The sequence below is a fragment of the Perognathus longimembris genome, chromosome 14 (genome assembly GCF_023159225.1).
Source record: "Perognathus longimembris pacificus isolate PPM17 chromosome 14, ASM2315922v1, whole genome shotgun sequence".
NCBI classification, from domain to species: Eukaryota; Metazoa; Chordata; class Mammalia; order Rodentia; family Heteromyidae; genus Perognathus; species Perognathus longimembris.
In genome coordinates, this window is record NC_063174.1 from 45,677,408 (window position 1) to 45,698,885 (window position 21,478).

At 36.3% G+C, this 21,478-nt stretch overlaps 1 protein-coding gene across 9 annotated transcripts in view; it reads left to right on the top strand.

Moving 5' to 3' along the window:
- The window catches only part of Nrxn3 (neurexin 3), a 1,433,525-nt gene extending 1,419,941 nt beyond the window's left edge, over positions 1 to 13,584 (top strand). For 3 of the 9 annotated variants that reach the window (XM_048362219.1, XM_048362220.1, XM_048362227.1), the window contains one exon: positions 12,561 to 13,584. In XM_048362219.1, coding sequence (XP_048218176.1) covers positions 12,561 to 13,486 — 926 coding nt within the window. In that variant the 3' untranslated portion in view covers positions 13,487 to 13,584. The remainder of the gene's footprint in view (positions 1 to 12,560) is intronic. The other 6 variants (XM_048362221.1, XM_048362222.1, XM_048362223.1 and 3 more) reach the window with 2 other exon arrangements.
- The last annotated feature ends 7,894 nt before the right edge of the window (positions 13,585 to 21,478 follow it).

The window sequence follows — 21,478 nt, forward strand, 5'->3', positions numbered from 1 at the left end:
TAAATTGGACAAATGACTGTAAATTGAGCAAACAGATCATTAGCATAGAAACCAATATTGAAAAAACTATCGATCATTTTTTAAATAAGACATTTTCAAAACATACATCATTAATATAGAAACAAATTAGGAACAAGTTACTATAGAAATAATATATATTCAAATGGCTATAGAAACATGTAGTTTGGAATGACTTTGATTGCATTCTTGGTTCTCCTTTCCATCATGGAAGTTTAATGTTTCCCTTTGTTCCTATATGCCATAATTAGGTCTATAAATTAGAACTCGAACATGAATATTGAGTTGGAATGTTTTTTGTTTAAAAAGTATTTAGCATTTTTGCTTATTAAGAAGAGTTCCATCATCCCTTCACCAACCACTGTCACATTGCGGTAAGAAGTTGTGAGCATTGATAGTTTAGGCCAGGATCTTTTTGCAACCCAGATGAGAGTCATCCACATTCCCAGGATTCCACTTCCATCAAGATCAACAGTTTCATTCTAAGCCCTTGTGTGACTGATTCACTGATTCTCCTAGAAGTACTTCTACTTCCATCCCACAGGCACACAAAAGGTATACTCGGTGACAATGCTTTTATATATTCAGTAGGAAAACAAATCATGGAAGGATTGCTTTAAATACCTGGAGTGAAAACTTTGAAAATGCTTACTAGGTATTTGTTCTCTCAAATCCTTTCTCAGCCCCTTCTCTAGGTTTTTAAGTTTTCCTCAGTATTGTCCTCAGATCCTTGAAATGGATCCTTCTTCCTTCCTCTTTCTCGCCTATTTTTCATGAGAAATATAAAGTACTTAATGAAATACTTATGAGACTTCCTCCTGCAGCTTACCTACGAGCATGATAGCCAATGTCTTCCAGCGGAAGGACACTGTCTCCCTGGTGAGGTTGGACTTGCCACCTGAGCTCCGTGAGGCTATCTTTGAGCTTCTCAAGCTCAATATCAAGTGGTACAGGAACGTATTTATTCAAAGCAAGTAAACTCTCCAAAATGAATTCTAAGCAGTGCAATTCCATCCTACTGCACATGCTGTTTTTAAATGTGAGAGTTTTCTATTGAGATGGAGCTATTTGAATGGCATGAGATAAGAATAATGACATCAACATAAGCATTTCAAACCAGATTATATATTATTTAATCTCAATAGCAAATACAGTCTAAATGCATTTTCACTGTTCAGTAGAAATATATATCCATATACATATGCACACACTACTTATAATAACAATTCATAACAATTTCATAACAATTAGAACATGATGATAGAACTGTAGCAGGATTGTCAACTACTAGTAATTTGTATTTTACATTAGACATTAAAGAAGCTTTGAATGTGTGAAAGAATTGTTGATTTATATTGTAAGTTTGAATGTGTACTGTGTCCAAGTTGTGTTGGCTTCATTCAAAATTATGGCTTCCATGAATTTTAAAAATAATCTACCCATTATTCTAGTTGGAAAATAGCCTCCCTAAATTTTAATAGGTTCAATTGTTCATACCAGTGATTTCTGAAAATAAGGGCTCTCCTACTCACACGAGTTTTAAACAAGACAATTTTGAAATAGGTGAATTACTCAGTAGCAACGGTAGGGAAATCAGATTCCTGATGCATCTTGTTTAAAATGTATCTTCTTATACATTCTGGATGCACTGGAAGTGCTATTTTGCAGTCATAGAACTGCTCTGCTTCCTGCCTTCAGCAGTTGACTGTGAAACAAATCCAGTCTATATGAATAGTACCAAAATGAACTAGTTTTCAAGAAGTCATTTGATACCTTATGAGACCATATAAGCAGAGATTCTTTTCATGCAATAAAATTCAAGGTGAAAAATATAATTAATCTGAAAAAAATCAACTAACTGGCAACAAGGGTTTTTCTTGCTTGTATGAATTGGGATTTTCTTCCTCCTAAAACTTTCCAGCTGCACTTTGTGAAGTTCCCAGAATAATGATTAACCTTATTAAACCAGAGACTAAAAAATCTTGGTACGGACTGACCCATGGGGACACATCACTATAATTTATTTTAAAATAAAATAATAAAAGGGGCGTCTCACAGGGGGCAAAAGTTGGGACTCATTTTCAAATTTTATACTATTTGTCAAAGTCACCCAAAAGAGTTCTTAGAAGTGGTTGGAATTGGCTCTCAAGTGTCTTGCCTTTGTGGTTTGCCTACCCGGGTTTCCCAGTCCTTGGTTGAACATTAATATTCTCATAGGGATAGAGTAAAGGATACAACTCTAGTGATCACTTCTAGTAGAGGCTGAAGCCATTTCTAAGCATCCTCCTTCTCTTCTTTCTATAATATCTTCCTCTCCGTCTTCCCATACATGCTGCACACCCACAGTGTATTCTACTCTTCCCAACGTGGATTCAGTGTAACACTGTCTCTCCAGTTATACCTTCTGAAAGACACAAAGTTTTCCCCAATGTGCTTCAATAAGCCATATTCATTTCATGATTTTCCTATAATTTAAAGATACTGGCACTGTCTCCTTTGGAGCAGAGAGAAGTTTTGACACTATTATTACAATAATATTGGTTATTCCTGCATCTGTCAGACTTATTTTAACACCCTCCTGTCATTCATGGTACTCTGTCAATTTGACAAAATTCCAGAATACTCCCATGAAGCAATTTTAACTATAATCCTGCCATGCCTTAGAAAATGGGCCTTCATCAGATATGAATGAATTTGTTGTCTGTTCCTTAAAGCACAACTCATGAACTCAGATAGCTAGCTAGCTAGAGAGATACTTCACTTCATTTATTGTTGCTGTAGGTTATACACCAATTTACACACACACACACACACACACACACACACACATTTTCTCTCTCCCAATCTCTCTCTGTGTTTCTCTCTGTGTGTTCATCTCTCTTTTCTCCTCCTTACAACTGGCAAGAAGCCTTGAGATGTCCTTTTACCCCTACTGGAAAAGCATGAAACAAAACACTCCCAAATTGGTTTTGTCTTGCTAACCTCTCCCTAACCCTAGCTTGCTGCTCTGTTTTTCTATTTTTCCCTAAATGCAACTTACTTTAAGCATGTGTTGATTTGATTAATGTTCCTACAATTAAAAGTTAATAGATGATAACCTATTTGTCAGCCTAGCCACTTTCTTCTCTTTTTAATGTCTACTTATGACGTTCATCCAGAATGCACGCCCTTTTTATTTTACTGAAAGAAGCAAGATCAAAAGAATCTATTTTAAAGAAAATGAAAAATTTAGTTTCAATTTTGGCTATCACTAAAAGGGGAATAAATTGACCAGAAAACAAACCAAACAACAAAAAGTGTCCCCTGACTGCTCTGTCTGTGCCTATTCAACATGTGCATCTGGTTGTTCATCTCTGAAAATGTGGAAAATATTTTTTCTTTACATTTTTTTTTGGTTATTTTCTCCCTTCTTGTTTGGAAACTAGGTACTTTTTATATTGTATCTATCAACCTATATCTATCTATCTATCTATATATATATAAATGTATTTCTTTTTAATTGCTAGATCTTTAGATTTGGTTTTATCCAACATTATAAAAAAGTTATGAATTGTTTTCTGCAATTTCCCCCCACTCCCTCTTTAAATGTGGAACAACTTCAGCTGCAGATTTCCCACATCCACCTCTTTCCGATTGGCCCATCTTACTGTCAATATAGGTAGCCTAATGAAGAAGACTGACAAGTCGTTCACACCATACCATTTCCCAACAAAGGGAGATGGGGGAGAATGATGGAAGGAGTGGCATTGATCAGGATGCATTGTACTCATAATTGATATGCTGAATCAAATCTTCTTGATAAAACTGCTGAAGGATATTGATGATTAAAAATTCAAGCTAACATGAGCGTAATTAGCATCTCGGCATAGGGGTTTTCTACCTAGCACTGTCTTCCATTGCTTTCTGTGGACCCCTAAGCTCTCTCCCCCAATTGTAGATGGGGCTGTGTGGCTGCAGATGAAGTTGTTCAATTTGAATGCATAAATCTAGTCTCTTTGTTTTTTGCTTTTAACCTTTTGATCATGAATACAAGTATTATTATTTTATGTACTTTGGCTAGTTTGAGTAGGGAAAATATATTTAACTATTTAATTTGATTATTGAACAATCTTATAATGAAACTGTGATAAATTTTGGAGTAATTGCATGTTGAAGAAGTTGCAGCTTAGGGTGTGTGAGATTGTCAGTGTTAGAGTTCTGTTCTTTATTTCCATAGATGGGCATGTGTAGGCTCATTTGTTTTTGTATATTGCCCATCCCTTCCTTACAGCCAGAAGCTCTAATGCAGCTAGATCACTCCGTGCCGCCCTTACATGGACATGGCGACTCACTTACACATTTACTCCCATCATCTTCATCTCCTGTGTAGTTCACTCATAGATCCCACCCTCCCTTTTCTGCATCCTCCTTTCCCATACCCCCCTTTCTTTAGCATTGTTAAAATGTATGTGCTGTCATCCATTCCCTAGAACTTCAAGAAAATCTAAAATTGTCAAAAAGACAAAACAATAATAATTAAATCCATAGCTGAAAACCTACAGTAACGCAGAAATTCATTCAGAACCCTGTAGATTCACAGATTTTTTTTAAAGGCAAATTATAAAAGTAAAGATTTTTCTTTTTAATTTTTCAATCATAGCAATCTGAATTATTTTAATTCAAGTCGATGCCCTCTCAACCTTCCTCCCAAGTAAAAAAATTTGTTTAAAAGTGCAGATTTTTTTTCTTTTCATGTTATGTGGTGTGGATGTATGTGTTGTTGACTCCCTGTATCATCCTCTGTTGTAAATTATTATATTTGAAAAATTAGACATTTTGCTCAAAAGTTTTTAAGAATTAACAACAACGACAACAACAACAACAAAAAAGCAAGTTACAAGAATGTGGCAATTCTATTTGTCCAAGAGCATTCTTACACAACTTTCTTTTGTAAATTTTTCTTTCATGCCAAAAAACATGCGGGCAATTTGTTGATGTAAGTTGACTATAAATTAATATGGTATGCTCTCCTTTTTTTAATTTCAATTATTTTGCCTCTGTGGATATGATTTCTTTCCTTATTTTTCCCAAAATGATTCTTTTTTTTTAATTTTGCTTTTACTTTTCTTTGTGTTTTTATATTGTGAATGCCTTGTTATTGTTATTGGCTCTCTTTGCCTTTAGTTTAGTTTGTCTATGAAGTTATTTTATTCTTGACTGTATGATTTTTCAAACTATATGAAATTTATTTCTTTTGTGTCTATTTGCTTAACTTTTGCTGTTATGCTTTGCGCTGAATAGCTTCTAATAATGTGAATTCTACTTTAAGTAGAAAGTGACTATATAGACTTTGATCTAGAATGATGAGCCTCTTTGCCTAAACTTTTTAACCACCAACTTTAAAACTTTGATAGTATTGGTTATTGTACAGTAAGATATTAAAATAGGTTATTGCACATGGTGGGCGGGGGACTATACTCCAGAAAAAAAAATGTGTATGCTCTAACATTATTGGTGGTAATTTCATCCTTAATTTAATCTTTACAACATATCCATGGAAATAAGTCTTTAGTTTATTTTCTTTCAGAACAAGGGGAAATAAAGTACTCTCAAGTGATTATGGTACAGTTAAGTTATCCAGGAAAATGCTATCACTGTCACCACAGGCTACAAAATCAATTTTTCAGAGAATAATGACATCAAGAATCCCAAGTGTTTAGAGTACTGTACTATAATACAGATGCTTTCTAATGTACAGAATTAACAAGTGGAAAAAGCACACACATATACACAAAAAGACGAGATGCCTATTTTCTCTCTCCTTCCCTCCCTCTTCCCCTTCTCTGTCTCCCCAGCCCAACTTTTCCCTGTCCTGTTCTAAAAGTTCACAGTTGCCACTTTCTCTCAAGGATTTACTCAGGTAAGCCCTTAAAAATAAGTCAAGATTACATCAAAATGAAATATGCTCTCTGCACCTACACTTGTATTTAGAAACTCTCATATAGGTATGAAAATGGTGTTAATATTCCAGCTCTAAGTCTGAAATACTCCTTGACTTTCACATCATTCCAATTAATGCTCTTATATGCATTTCAGGAAACAGAAGCTTGGTGAGAAGTCCTTTGAAATTGTTTCAATAAAGAAGTTACTTCTTGTACCTTAATTGCAGATATACAGATTATGGTTAAAGAAATGTCACACGGAGTGGTGGATAATTAATACATTTCTCACTGCACCGCTTCAATGAATGGGCTTTCTGTACCTTAGTTCATGGGATATTGTGGTTTGACATGTTAGAAAATATTCCCGCATTAAAACTAAGAATTTCCTAACTATAATGTTAGTTTACTTAATTATATTAAAAACTTTTGGGCTGGGGATATAGCCTAGTGGCAAGAGTGCCTGCCTCGGATACACGAGGCCCTAGGTTCGATTCCCCAGCACCACATATGCAGAAAACGGCCAGAAGCGGCGCTGTGGCTCATGTGGCAGAGTGCTAGCCTTGAGCAAAAAGAAGCCAGGGACAGTGCTCAGGCCCTGAGTCCAAGGCCCAGGACTGGCAAAAAAAAAAAAAAAAAAAAAAAAAAAAAACCACTTTTAATTGAAGATGCTATCCAGAGGTCAATTTAATCAAAGCCCAATAATTTTTTTTCCAAAATTACATAAGCTATGACTGATCCCACAAGTTTTGCTTAAAATTGCTTCAGTAATCTAGATCCTCTAACATGAGACAATTACACTAAAAAAAACAACAAACAGAAAGAAACTTGATTCATGATTGACGTGCTTATAGGTCCAAAGTACTAATGAAAGTAAACACAAAAATAACTATCATTTCTGAGAACCAGTAAGCACAATTCTAAATACGTACTACTGTGGTGGTTTGAGGCTGTTTCGTTAGGGTTTCCATTTTACTTAAGAGCTAAGAACTTTAACCGAAGTCATACATCTATTGCTAGTATGCAGAGTTCTCATGTTAAATTCAATCTGATTTCAAAGGCAAAGCATCTAAACAAGAAGCAGATGAAAAACTCCACTTGGCAGTCCATATATATATGGTTTGTAGCTCATCATACATGGGCACGTGTTAAAACATAGAACTTATAGACTTTCAGAATCAAACTGAATGGACAGACCAATTAGCTTTGGTAAGAAATTCTACCTAGAATATGTCAACATGTTAAAGTACAAAAGAGGCTAGTTGAGAAATTTTTCTAGTCTCTTTTCCCCATCTTTGTTAAGGATTACTTCTTTCTGAAGGTGGATGATGACAAATTCTGTCCTAAAAGCTTCATCATGTTTCTGTACTCCAAGTCCTCGCTTCCCTGACACCAAATTATTAAATGAATTATTAAATGAAGAGCAGCTAATTTAGTGAAGGAAGGGATGACTTCTCCCTGTTATGTGTGACTTTCCAAGCAGAGAATTAGAATAATGCAAATTAGGGGTGGGGTAAAGAGCTCAATTGGCACACTAGGAAGGCAAGGAGTTGCAGCATGTGTGTTCTCACCAGTTGCTCTGCTCAGATTCAGTATTTTTGTTTATTTACTTAGTTTGGTAATCTCTCAGACTTGACCCTCCAAAGATGCAAAGGCTGGAGCTGCACTGAAACTTTATGCTGCTCTTGGGGTGTTTTGTAGGTGACCCACAACATTCGCCATCATCCACAACATCCCCACAGTCAGAAGAGTTCTATTCAATTTTTAATACACTGTCTTTTTCGATGGCAGAGAGCCACTTTTGCTAGATATCAGCCCCTGAGGCATGAATTATATATCTATAAATACACTCATAAAGCAAAAAGCAGGGCAGCCTTCAGGGCTAAAATAGACCTTTTATATCCCTAGTGATCTCTCTAGTTTAAAGAAAAGCACAATCTTGTCAAAAATGTATATATTCTTGATTTTAAAATGCCAACTTTAAAGAATACAGATGGTTCTTATTCTATACCAAAGAAAAATTCTGGAAATGACTCAGAAAGCTCTGATATTGATATACTCTAGGTTTTGTGTCCCTCTACCTCTAATTCTTTATGATTTTCGATTCACTGATTCTGTGAGTACTTTGCAAGCCTACATGCATGGCTGATCATTGACTCTATAGTCTTTGAATATTGAGAAATAATTGTGATTGGCTGCTACAATATTTTCTAGGGTAGTTTCTTTTGATTATATAAACAAGTAATATTAAATGGCTCCCACCATACTCCTAGTAAGGATCTGATAATGGGAGAAATATACTTCCTACATCCTCATCTCAAGTCATGTGTGTCTTTGACTCCCAGTACAGTTGTCATGTTAGATTGGTCCCTAGTAAATCACAGACACTAGCATGTGGGTGTCCAAGTGCCTTAGAGAAATGCATGTGCATTAGTATAGCATTCACATTCACCTGCTGTCTGAGATACTGAGAAGACTACAGCAGGAGATTCATTTAAGTCCTGGAAGAAAAGGATGGAATGGGGGTAGAGAGGAAGGGAGAGAAAGAGAAGGAAAGACAGAAGAGGAACAAGAAGCAAAGAGGAGAAAAACAGAGGGGAGGAGAGGAAACAACAGGAGAGGAGAGGAAACAGAGGGAAGGGGAAGGAAAGGAGGGGAGGGGAGGGGAGGGGAGGGGAGAAGAGAGGGAAGAGGAGGGAAAGTGGGTGGAGGAGGGGAGATAAGGGAAGAGGAGAACAGGCATCGTGAGGGGAGGCCAGGCAAGGCAAAATGAGAAGGAAGGAAGAAGAGGGAAAGTGAGGGGAGAGGATGAGAGAAACAGTGCTTACATAGAACCTATACACATCTTCCTTGGCCTTTAAATGCCCTCTAGTTTACCTGTAATAATATGATGTTTATGCAGTGTTACACAGTATTGCTTAAGAAAAATGACAAGGAAAATAGTCTATACATATTTATACATATTTACACCTTTTTAATGTTTCTATCCACCATTGCTTGAACCTGTAGATGTGAAACCCACAATATAGAGGGCTCAATGCACACTTGATCATCCTAAATCCTAAATAGAGCATTCCATATTAAAATCATCTACTTCAACTCAGATAGTTTTCATACTTACAGTTGTCTAAAACGTTCCACCTGTTTTACTGTAATTCTCTATTGTAATAATAATCTCTGTAGTCTATGTATAAAGTTTATTTTAAACTAGAGGAACTCCTGCCAAGAAAGGGGATTTATCCAAGCTTCAAGGATTTCAGGGATTCAAGACTATCATAATTTGGGCTCAACTTTTCCAAATAGAAGGCATTGCTTATATTTGTTTAAATCAGTTATCAGGATTATTTTTAATGTCAATAGAAAATGGATCATTGGTGCTTTTGACAGATTTTAGTATACAAGTTTTGTGCCAGTTCTGGGGCTTGTACTTGGGTCCTGGGCACTGTTCCTGAGCATTCATGCTCAGGGCTGTGCTCTACCACTTGAGCCACAGATCCACTTCCAACTTTTTGGTGGTTAATTGGAGGTAAATGTCTCATGGATTTTCCTTCCTGGGCTGGCTTTTCAGAGCTGAACTTCATGAGTAGATTATGGGTGTGCAGCACCAGCACCTAGCTTAGTATAGAAGCCTTTTAGAATCTCTTTACAAATTATTAGACTGCAGAACCTTCTTTTTGTGACTTTCTGAAAAAGATAGTTTGGTTTGTAAATTCAGAATGATGCTTACCGGGCTGGTCAATGACTAGGATTAGCAAAGGAAAATAGAAAAGGGAGATTCCTAGAGGTTGTAGATTTTAAGCAAGGAAGACACTAAGAAGCTTTAGTTGGAATTGAATAAACAGAAAGTAAGCAAACTAAAAAGGCAAATTAAAGACTCCATTTGGGTGTTACAGATGGTATAGTAAAACTGCAAGTGAACACCACTTTGTAATCACGAAGACAGCAATCTTAATCTCAAAGGGACTGTAGCTTCTACCCAACCATTTGTGTTTATATTGATATCATTTTTGTAAGGGCTTTGCCTCTCCCTCAAAATCAGTTTATTTCTCATCCTTTAATCCAGTTTCCTCTTGGCCTACTCCACTTGGAATACATTTTTGTCATCATCACACAGAGCAAACAGCTGTGAGGTTTTAAAGCCAAGAAAGGACCCACATGCCCAACCTTTGTTCTTGTAAGCTGGATAAGAAATCTCTAGAGAACCTTCTCACAGCTTTTATTGGCCCTCACTTCTCTCTCTTTTGCTGCTAGTTTGTTACTCAGACACTTACCTAGTTTTACTTTCCATGAACCACTCATTGCTCTGCACCCCCTTTCTGGTAGGAGAATAAGGAAAATGGCTGTTTGGGGTTAGTTTTAGGATTAGCTTACCTTTAGGGAACTGTGCTCCAAATCCCATTTATAAAACCTAGCAAAAGTGTATGAATTATACATTAACTCAGTCATGAGGTGTATGAATTATATATGTTCACAATGAAAAGTACACATGCTGGTCCAGTAAAGAAAGTCCAATGCTCTGGCAAAGCCGCAAAGATCATTTTGTTCAATGTTTTCATACTCTTATCCCTAGAAAATATGTTCGAGTTCAGGGCAGCCATCACAGATCACCTTGAGATTCTCAGAAGGGTTTTTGTTTTACTTCCCCACATATAATACACTTATTTTGTAAGCTACAAATCACAGTATAATTTTGTTGTCCTTTCCCTTACAAATGACACACATTATATTCTGTCATCTTCCTGAGTCACATATAGGCTCCAGATAACAGTATAATTCTGTTATCCTTTTCCTATGAAATGATGCACATTACATACATTATCATCTTTCTGAGTAACATGATGATATTGTCTAAACAGGAAGGAAGTAAAGGCATCTGATATGTACACAGCAGTTCTGCTCCAATGCTTTTGAGGTATGTGTGCCTTTCTTCTCAGGAAGTTCCTCTCAGTGTAGCAGAAACATGAACAATTTATATGCAGTAGTTCTTCCTGAGCCACAGGAGATATTCTGAGATTATATGGCAGGGTGAGAGAGTTATAAGAATAAATCTCTATAGGAAGAATTCTAGAAGACTGTAACAATTTAAAGGTTTACCCCTTGGAATGTCTCTAGAAGTCTATAGTATTGAGCCACTGCTAAACCTTGGCTACTTTTGTTACTGACAGAGGAGAACACCTCAGCCACAGTCAGGTGTGTTACCTGATACTCAAACACTTGGCATTTCTTCAAAATAATGAATGTAATGCCAAGGGCAGAATACAGACAAGGAAGGGCATTATGCTAGTGAAGAGCTTAGAGACCGAGCTCAGAAAGAGGCCTTCACCAATATTCACAGTAGTATCTCAACTTCCTAACTGGAGAGGGAAATATCATGCAATTCCTGATAGAGAATTGTTTTTCTTTATTTTTAAGTTGGAATTTTTTTTTATTCTAGAGGATATATTAGATGAATGTGAGTTGTGATTTCCTGGGAACCTCTGCTTGGAAAATAACATTGTAAAAAGACACAAAAATACCTTGATTCTCTTGCTTGACATAGGTGAATAATCTAGGCCTTATATTTAAGTGAACAGTAACCTTTGTAGAATATTTTGGTACCTATGATACACAAAGCACTGTGATTTAAGGAATTATTTTGACCTCCCTTTCCTGACTCAGGTGGCATATTTATAAACATGTCCATCCTGAGGATCTGTAGTTAACCTATATGTGTTTAACCCCTTTAGTAAAGAATCACTGATTTAAAAACTCATTTTGCTAAGTCAACATTTCTGGATCTATATGTAAGTTTTCAACAGTTCATAGATATCTAAGCTGGATATATTTACAATGTATTTCCCAGGTCACCTCATTATTACATATAGCATCAAAGCAGTAAATAGAAAAACATATTGGACTAATACAAAGCAAGTTGTCGCTTAATAATGAGGGCAAATTCTGGAAAAGTATGATCAAAATGCATGGATGAGCCCAGGTCACTTAATTCAGGCTAAATCAAGAGTTCAGTTAAGAATTGTAGCAGCCTAATATTCCCATACCTGAGGATTATGGTAAGTTTTATGTCTTCTTTTTTTCTGTTTGAAAAATAAATATAATAAAAAAATACCTCGGACTCTTTTATAAGTTTTGGTCTTGATTTTGGTCCTAGAGATAATATTTATGAAACAAATAAGTAGAAATCCATGAAGGTAATAGAGAAATATTGCATGGACATTCACAAATTCACAAATTAAACACACAACACAGATATTACATTCACACACGCACACACATCACATTGATAGTATTTCTAAAGGTATACTTGATCGAAAGACATTAGCTCATAAGCAGATCCTGGAAACAGCATATTAGAATTCTGTCTAAATAATTACTTGAGAGTATCTTTAACAATCGAATTCCCCCTCCCGTTCTAAGAATTCCATGTTTGGTGTGGGCAGAGGCTTCTCAGAGGCACTTAAATCAGCCTAGAATGACAAGGTCACAACGAAAATTATCCCTGTGTAGACCCAGGTGGTTCGATTTCGATTTCAGAGCTATAAGGTACGAAGTGCCTTCATCAGTAGTGTCTGCGAACTGTCTCAGCACCTGTACTAATTGTGTTTTTCTTTTTCTTTTCCATCCCAGGAGGTGAATTAGTTCTCCCTCTTCTTGTAGAAGACCCTTTAGCTACCCCTGCTATTGCTACTCGTGTACCTTCCATTACACTCCCCCCTACCTTCCGCCCCCTCCTCACCATTATTGAGACCACCAAAGATTCCCTGTCCATGACCTCTGAGGCGGGGTTACCTTGCTTGTCGGACCAAGGCAGCGATGGTTGTGATGATGATGGCTTGGTGATATCTGGGTATGGCTCAGGGGAAACCTTTGACTCTAACCTGCCCCCTACTGATGATGAAGATTTTTACACCACCTTCTCCTTGGTAACAGATAAGAGTCTTTCCACTTCAATCTTCGAAGGTGGCTACAAAGCACATGCGCCCAAGTGGGAATCCAAGGACTTTAGACCTAACAAAGTCTCGGAAACTAGTAGGACTACTACCACATCTTTGTCCCCTGAGCTGATCCGCTTCACAGCTTCCTCCTCGTCTGGGATGGTGCCCAAATTGCCAGCTGGCAAAATGAATAACCGTGATCTCAAACCCCAGCCTGATCTAGTCTTGCTTCCGTTGCCCACTGCCTATGAGCTAGACAGCACCAAACTGAAGAGCCCACTAATTACTTCCCCCATGTTCCGTAATGTGCCCACAGCAAACCCCACGGAGCCGGGAATCAGACGGGTCCCGGGGGCCTCAGAGGTGATCCGGGAGTCGAGCAGTACAACAGGGATGGTCGTCGGCATTGTGGCTGCTGCCGCCCTCTGCATCTTGATCCTCCTGTACGCCATGTACAAATACAGGAACAGGGACGAGGGGTCCTATCAAGTGGACGAGACGCGTAACTACATCAGCAACTCGGCCCAGAGCAACGGCACTCTCATGAAGGAGAAGCAAGCCAGCTCCAAGAGCGGCCACAAGAAACAGAAAAACAAGGACAAAGAATACTATGTGTAAACGTGCTAACACTGATCACACAGGATTATCTATTTATACACATATGAATACTTTGACAATGAGAGAATACAGGTGTGAGAACTGTCTTAACCGTTGAGATGGGGTACATAGACCATGACTATGGTGGGAAAACCATTTTTAAAAAGGACACACACCATGCTGTAGCTATCTATCGCTAATGCCCAGCCATCGCTGTGCCCAGCCGTGGCTCGGAGGCAGAAAAGTTCTTACTGCTCTGCTGTAACATAAAACACGCACGTTCGTGCCCTGGAGCAAGCCTTAGTGGCCCCATCACGTCCATGAACTTGGAGGCATTCGTCTCTGCAGGACCTTTGCAAAAGGTAGAAGACTTCATGACTTACTTGTTCCATAACTCCAAGTGAGTCTGTAATGATGTTTGTGAAGCTTGACTGTAACGATGTATTTTTTTTCTGTTTAATTATGTAAAAAACAAAAACAAAACGAAAAAAGCAAAAAAAAAAAATAAGATAATGAAAACAAAACAGAACAAAAAAAAATTCTTATCTGGTTCTGGCCAGTCTGTGTGTAACTTTTCAAGATCTGAGGGGAAAATAGCTATTGGGTTTTTGTTTATTTTTGTTTCTGACCGTGACTGGACATAAGAAGAGAAAAAATACTCAGAAAACAAAAAGTATGAGAGACTTTTGCCATATGAACTCACAAGCTACCATGGTGTTCACTCTCCATTTCAGGTTGTGGTGTCTTTAGAATCTGTTGTTTGTTTCCTACAGAATGCTTTGATGAACACATAGCAAAGTCCATGTGACAGATGATAATATTGATTTGCAAAGCTGGTCCCCCAGAATCTAATTTCAGAATTTGTCACCCAAACCCTGAACAGCTGGATTTGGGGCTCATTTTATCAAGGCTATTGGCTTTACTTCACCATATTGTTCCTGTCTGTTAACCCAAAGTGTAAAAATGGGCAAAACTTCAAACCTAAAACAAAGCCTTTCCAAGGGAAGGGAAGAAGGGGGTAGGCTGGATCTGTAACTGACTGAAGTGCATGCAAGTATAAAAATAAAAAAGAAAAAGGCAATACTAAAGTCTGTTGAATAGTCAAAACAGATATGGAAGTTCAGCTTGTGATAGAACCATAAAAGGTCAGGAATGAAGCCAAATATGACATGACAAAATACAAAAGACTTACTTAGTGCTCTCCCTGCCCCCATCATGATCATGGTTTTCATAGTGATTTTAACTTTGTGGCCTAATGTGGATAACTCTCTCGCAGTCTTTCTCTCCATTTGCTCACTCCTCTTTCACCCATCTTTTTTTTAAAAAAACAAATAAATAAATGAATAAAGCTGCTGTGACACACAAAAAAGGAATTTAATAGTATAATATATATAAATAAATATATATACAGATATATTTATCATGGTATGTTTGATGGGGTGACTGACACAGAAATCTGTTAAAGTCTTGAAGTGGAATGAGAATGTTATTTTAAAAGAAAATAACAAAACAACAAAAAAGTAAACCTTAAAATGTGAAGAAAGTGTGAGTTTTAGTTTTGTCACAGTTAACTGTGTCAAAGAGAATTTAAAGAAAAAAAATCTTCTCAGATTTTGTTTACATATTTTACTACATTTTTGCTGGTCAAATTCTTTAGCCACCTATGTACATACTGCTTTAAGAACTGTTATTTCCTTTCTACTTGTTCATTTCTGTTTGTTTGGTTCATATTATGGTTGTCTTTTTCTTTGCTGTTTTGTAAAGAGGAAACAATGTACAGAAAAATGATAAACTGGTTGTGTGGCCATAGCTGTTGAAAAGCAAGAAATAAAAGGAAGACAAATATTCACATGGAAATGAAGTGTGTCCTCTAGAGGGTCAAGTATATCCAATTTCTTTTGTACAGATGAAATCCAATCAGCTGTTTAGATTTACAAATCTACTCTTGCTGGTCTTTGTAAGTTGCATGAACATTTGACATTGAAAAAAATATCTTAAAGACATGGGTTAAAAAGCGCAATCTCAACAATGGTAGCCTTTACTACTACATATGGAAAGAGGTGTTCCTCTTTATCTGATATTTCAATGTGTTAAGAGTATTTTTTTTATTTTTTGTTGTCATTTAAAAAGACAGGACTATTAAAAGATATGAAAGCACGATTTTAGATAACTTAAATGGCCCAGCCTATATGAAGTTGATTAAATCTTGATGTCTGTAAAAGATTGCTGTTCTTGGAGTCTTGAGGTCTTGTGAACTGATTTCCTGTTTTCTTTCTTTACCTTCTTTATATTTGAGTAAAAAAATGCATTTGTTACATTCCTTTTAGTGTAAGTTTCTATTCGGACAATTTTTCTGGGAACATGTGCATTCTGTATGTGAGCTTTTATCCTATTCCTGTTTTATGAGCAAACCCTAAAGGAATTTCTTTTATGATGTTGTGGTGTTGCTGCTTTTCTTCCTTATATTTTTCTCTTTTATTTCATATTTGCATTTTCTTTCAAGGATATGCTTAGCAATAAAATGTTCTTCCCAAAACCTTGTCTGATGATGCAATTTTATTAGCATTTAGAAAAGATCTTTTGCTGCAGCTAAATATTTTATCTCTTATTATAAGCCAAATGAGCTTGAAACATTATATGAAATGTTCTATTTACTAATAATTTACATCACTTTATCATAAGTGATCTATTTATGGGATAACTGTGTCTTTAGTGCTAACTGAGCACTCTTGTTCAGATTACTATCATGGAGAAACCAAGGGGGATTGGTGTTTTGCAAAGATTTGTATTATAAAGAAGATCATTCTGTGTTTTCAAAAGTATTGGGTATTTTTCAGTAGTCAATAAAATTTGAACAGCATTCTGGAACCACATTTATATAGAGGAAGATCATTTTTTAGATGTGAACCATCACAAATATGCCTTTTATTTATCCCTATTAAAATTCTGAATTTTAATGGATTCTTGGACTGGTGGTTCATATCCATCAGCTTGTTCAACTTTAGCACCAATCTTACCAGTAGCTTTTCAAGAACTACCACCTTCACCATGAAGCTCCATGAGTTTTTCCAATTCAAACTTTGGCTTCTGTATTTTACTTTTCTAATGAAGACATCATGACGTGAATAAATGGAGTGGGAAGACTTTTACATGTATTTCCTAATGCTGTCTGAAATCAACTTCTTTCAAGATATTGTCTGCACATTTTGGGTCACGATTTCTATCATCTTCTTCCAGATTTGGCAGATCTGTCGATGCTGAGCATAGGAACTCTTGCATATCTGATTGCTGCAATTTTTTAAAGTAAAAACAGATGAACAGATGAAGCAAATAACCACCTGTAGTCTTGACATCACCATGAGCTTCAGTCACAGTTTGCTACTTTTTGACCATGAAGCCCATTTTGTCTCAGGGGAGATCCATGCCATGGAAGCAGGTCAAGCAGTTCTTGCCCTGAACATCCTCAGTCATTAGCTTGAATATTCTAAATGCAACTTGATCGTTAGGAAGATCAAGGAGGCTCACTTCAAACACCTGACCCTTGAGGCCATCAGATGCAATTTTGGTTCATTCAGTCCTGGTGACAAGTTTTTGCCCAATATTCCTTAGATTGAACTGGCCAGTACTCTCGCATCATACCAATATATATATATATATATATGTATATATATATATATATATACATATATATATATATTTTTTTTTGCGGGGGGCGGGGAACAGATCAACCCACTTTCTTCTCGGATTCTTTTTTGCCATTTTCTGTAAGTCACTTGCCAAGCATCCTGCCATATTGAAATTAAAAACAAAATTGAATCCTGAAACAAAATTTAAATGAGTGCTTGGATTTTAACCATGTGTTCTGGAGTTTCTGATTCTATCACTGGATCTCTAAGTCACATGGTTAATCTCTGCAATACTCTCTATTTTTCACCATCATCCCAGAAATTTGGGGTTAACTAAATAGCCATCCTCTATCCACTTTTTGGTTACAACTTCTGAGAAGATGCCACTAACCCTGATAGTTTCATGCTTGGGGTTTTTATATGGTTGAGTATATGAGGAAAGGGAAAATAAGCCTGGTTACACAAAGTTTTTGTTGTTGATGTCTCAAATTACTTGAAACAAAGGAATATTTATCAGTGCCCATGATGTGCCAACTACAGTGTTTTTCTAAAATATGCAGTGTGTTTAATTCCTGTGTGGTAGAAGGTATTTCCTTATTTTAAAGAAGAAGAAATAAAGACAAAGTATTTAAAAGAAAAGGGCTGATTCATAGGGCTGATTCATGTTAAATTTGAGACAATGAAATCAGAGGGATGTCATGGATAAGGTATGGTCTCTGAGGACAAATGGAGTTTGGTGGAACTGATGGATTGGTGGCCCTCTGGCCTGCTGAATGCATGTAGGTAAATTTCAATCTCTCTTTTGATTTTCTGAAAAAGAAAGAAGAATGGAAGAAAGAAAGCAAAAAGAAAAAAGAAAGAAGGAAGAAAGGAAAGAAAGAAGAGAGAGAAGAAAGAAAAATGGAAAGAAAGAAGAAAGAAAAAGAAAGAAAGAAAGAAAGAGAAAGAAAGAAAGAAAGAAAGAAAGAAAGAAAGAAAGAAAGAAAGGAAGGAAGGAAGGAAGGAAGGAAGGAAGGAAGGAAGGAAGGAAGGAAGGAAGGAAGGAGGGAAGAAAAAGAAGAAGGAAGGAGAAGGAAGGAGAAAACAGAAGGAGAAGAAAAGAAGAAGCAACTTGAAGAGAACACAATGAGTTAACCTTGTTTTGGGAGCAGGGAAACTAAAAATAATACACAAAAATGTCTTTACATTTGACTCAGAGTAAATTCTATAACAATGTTAGTTTCCTTTTACTTTTCTTTGAGTTCTAATGCTATTCCATATGTAACAACTTCCTATCAGAATTCAAAATTCTACACTAAAAATAGGTTTTAGTTCTCAAGCAATGTAGCCAAAGCTATGCCCATGGTTTTCTGACTATAACTGATAAGCATAAATACAAGTAATAAATGTGTGCCAGCCTTTGGTAGTATAAATGTTAATGCATTTTAAGCAAGTAGCTAAAATGTTGGGGTAAATAAAATTAGGATAGATTTGATAAAATGTTAAGTTATTCATAGAAGTTTTCAGGTGATAATGCTATACATTCAATCAAAATTGAAGAAGTATTGATTATATATATTAGTATGTCAAAAACAACAAATAATTTTTATTATCTTTCCATGATGAAGTATTACAATTATACCATCATTTTCCAATTTGTTTACTAGCCATGGGCTTGAAGGTATAAAGGCTTCATAAAAAGTTTGACCCTCCATCCTTGGCCTGTCCTTTATTATGACCCCTTGAGAATGAAATTCAGCAACTCTAGCATTGTTTGGTAAGTCTTAAAAATATAATCCAATTCTTAGTTATAGGATTAAATAAGCTAATATGGATATATAAGCACTGAGTACAATATCTGGCTTATATCTCTGAAGCATTGATGGCTAATACTTTCTTTTTAATCACCTATTATAGAAAAAAGGTAAATGTTCCAAAAATTGAGGAAAAACACATATTGGAAATCTGCAGACCATTTTACACTGCCATTTAATATCATAATTTTTTATTCTCCTATACTTCATACCACAACTATTGATTGATTCTCTGAGTTTTTTTGAGCCTTCCACCAGAAATGTGTAAAGCCCTTTACTTCAACTGACTACTTAAATGCAAAGACCATGAAGCAAGGTAAAAATAGTATTCTATATCTCAAAAGGAAACTCATTTCCTCCCAAATTACAGAACTGTCCTTGCTTTCTGAATATACCTATATACTTTCTGAATTTTACTATGTAGCATATATGTCAAGAATCATTTTTTAGATTTGTTTTATTTTTGGTAATATGAAGGTTAGGTAGAGGTAAAGGTTGCATACCACTCCAAACAGCACATTGACATAGGCTCAAATCCATAATTTAGACAGACCACTGATTGCAAATATACATGAGCAAAGATATGACTAGCAAAGTTAGGAATCTTCTCAATAAAAGGTAAGAAGCCAAGTCTAAAAAAGTTCTCAGTTCCAGGGCCATTGTTGTCCTTGTGTACCAGGAAGAGGAGTATACTTGAAGAAGGTAATAATTGATCTGACCTCAGGGATGATGAAAGATAGTGGAGGGATTGAATTCTAGAAGTGTTAACTGTGAAGGAAGAATGAGTTGATCTTGGAATATAGAAACAAGGAGCAAACCAGACCAGAAGATGGAATATTGTCAATGAGGTGACATTGAGAAAACAGTAGTGAAAGTTTCTGTATTCTAAACAAATTAAGGGGCCACCCTAGAAAGTGGGGCCATGAGCACAGGACCTAGGTTTAACTCTATTAAAAATGCAGGAAGGAAAAGAGTAAGCTGGCATTAGTAATGGAGCTTTATATTTTTGCTGAGTTTCTCTCATTGTAAAATAGGTAAGTGGCATGTATTTTTCTGATTGTACATATTACAGGGAAAACAGGAATTTAAATGACATTTGTAAGATAATATAGCTAGTAAGTAGCAGAGTCATGAATTGAAATCCAGTCTTCTAAGTCTTACTTTGGAACCCTTTAAATTATAATAAATTATAATAAAACAATCTCTAGAGAAATCAAGTCATTTTTGCCTCCATCTGAATCATTTGTAATGGAAGTAAGGAACAGGAAGATAGGATGTGGTGCTCATAAACAGGAAGATAGGATGGGCATTCATCTCCATGAGCAGTCATCACCAAGTACTGTGTTCCTGATGGTTTAAACAGCAAACATTCCTCATAGTTTATAGATGTGGAATTATCAGTTAATGGTGGGCTAAAGTTTCCTATATGGTGTTGGAATTAGAAAGGTGAAAACTTGAACAGATCAAGGGCATTGGGGAATACAGAAGTAACTCTGGCATTGTTGAAGTGGTTATATGAGCTGGGTAGAAGTATGAGTCTACGGAAGACTTAAACCCCAGAGCAGGATAGAATCAAGGGAGTAAACGCCAGAAGAGAGGAGTTATGTTGGGTTTATGAAAACTTGAGAACACATAAGTTAGGAACCACCAAGGGAATTTATATTCTTCTCACGTAGATGTGGTGAAAAATGTGAGTACTAAGAGGATTTGGAAAAATTTTAGTGTGTGGAGTCAAAAATCTACAATTTACATCTGGTGCTATTATTTCAGAACATTTATTTAGCCCACCTAAGACTCAGCTTTCATACTTAAAGTTATATTATACCCAACCTTTAAGTTTATTAAGAGAGTCAATGAAATAATTCATATAAAATTCTTAGCATGTTTCTGGAGTATGATAAACCTTAAAGAATGCTATGTGTTGCTACAATTTGGCACTGTTACCAAATCAGAAAGAATCAGAATTAGCTACAATCATCATATCTCACTAGCACTAAAGAATACAATAATAAACAGAAGTTCATCATCACTGAGTACTTCTCTAATTTTTTTACCCCCAGAATTTAAACTTGTTACCCCTTAGCCACCATTGAAAAGTTTTCCTTTATCTCCTACTAGATCTCTGGCTCTGGGCTCCAACTTGGATGAGGCCATGGGAAGTCTGCGTTCCTGAGATTTGTACACCTTAGGTTTCTGGCTGTCAGCAGTCCGGTGGCAACTGGCAGTCTCATATCTAGGTGTGTTCCAGTTCAGTGCCTGGTGGTGAGAATTAGGTAAAAATTTTAAAGGTCAAGAGAGTTAGGAATTCAGAAGTAACTTTAACATTGTTAAAGTGGTGACATGGGCAAGATAGAAGAGTGAATAATACCAAACACCAAGAAAACCAGATGCCTCCAGGCAATTGTCTAATCCTTTGTCAATGTGCATGAATTTTGCTTATGTTTTGTTTTTTATTTTCTTTTGTTTCTGTGTGCTAGTACTGGGGCTTGAACTCAGGCCCTACACTTACTTGGCTTGTTCGTTCAAGGTGGGCATTCTGCCACTTGAGCCATACCTGTACTTCTGGCTTTTTGCTAGTTAATTGGACATTTTGT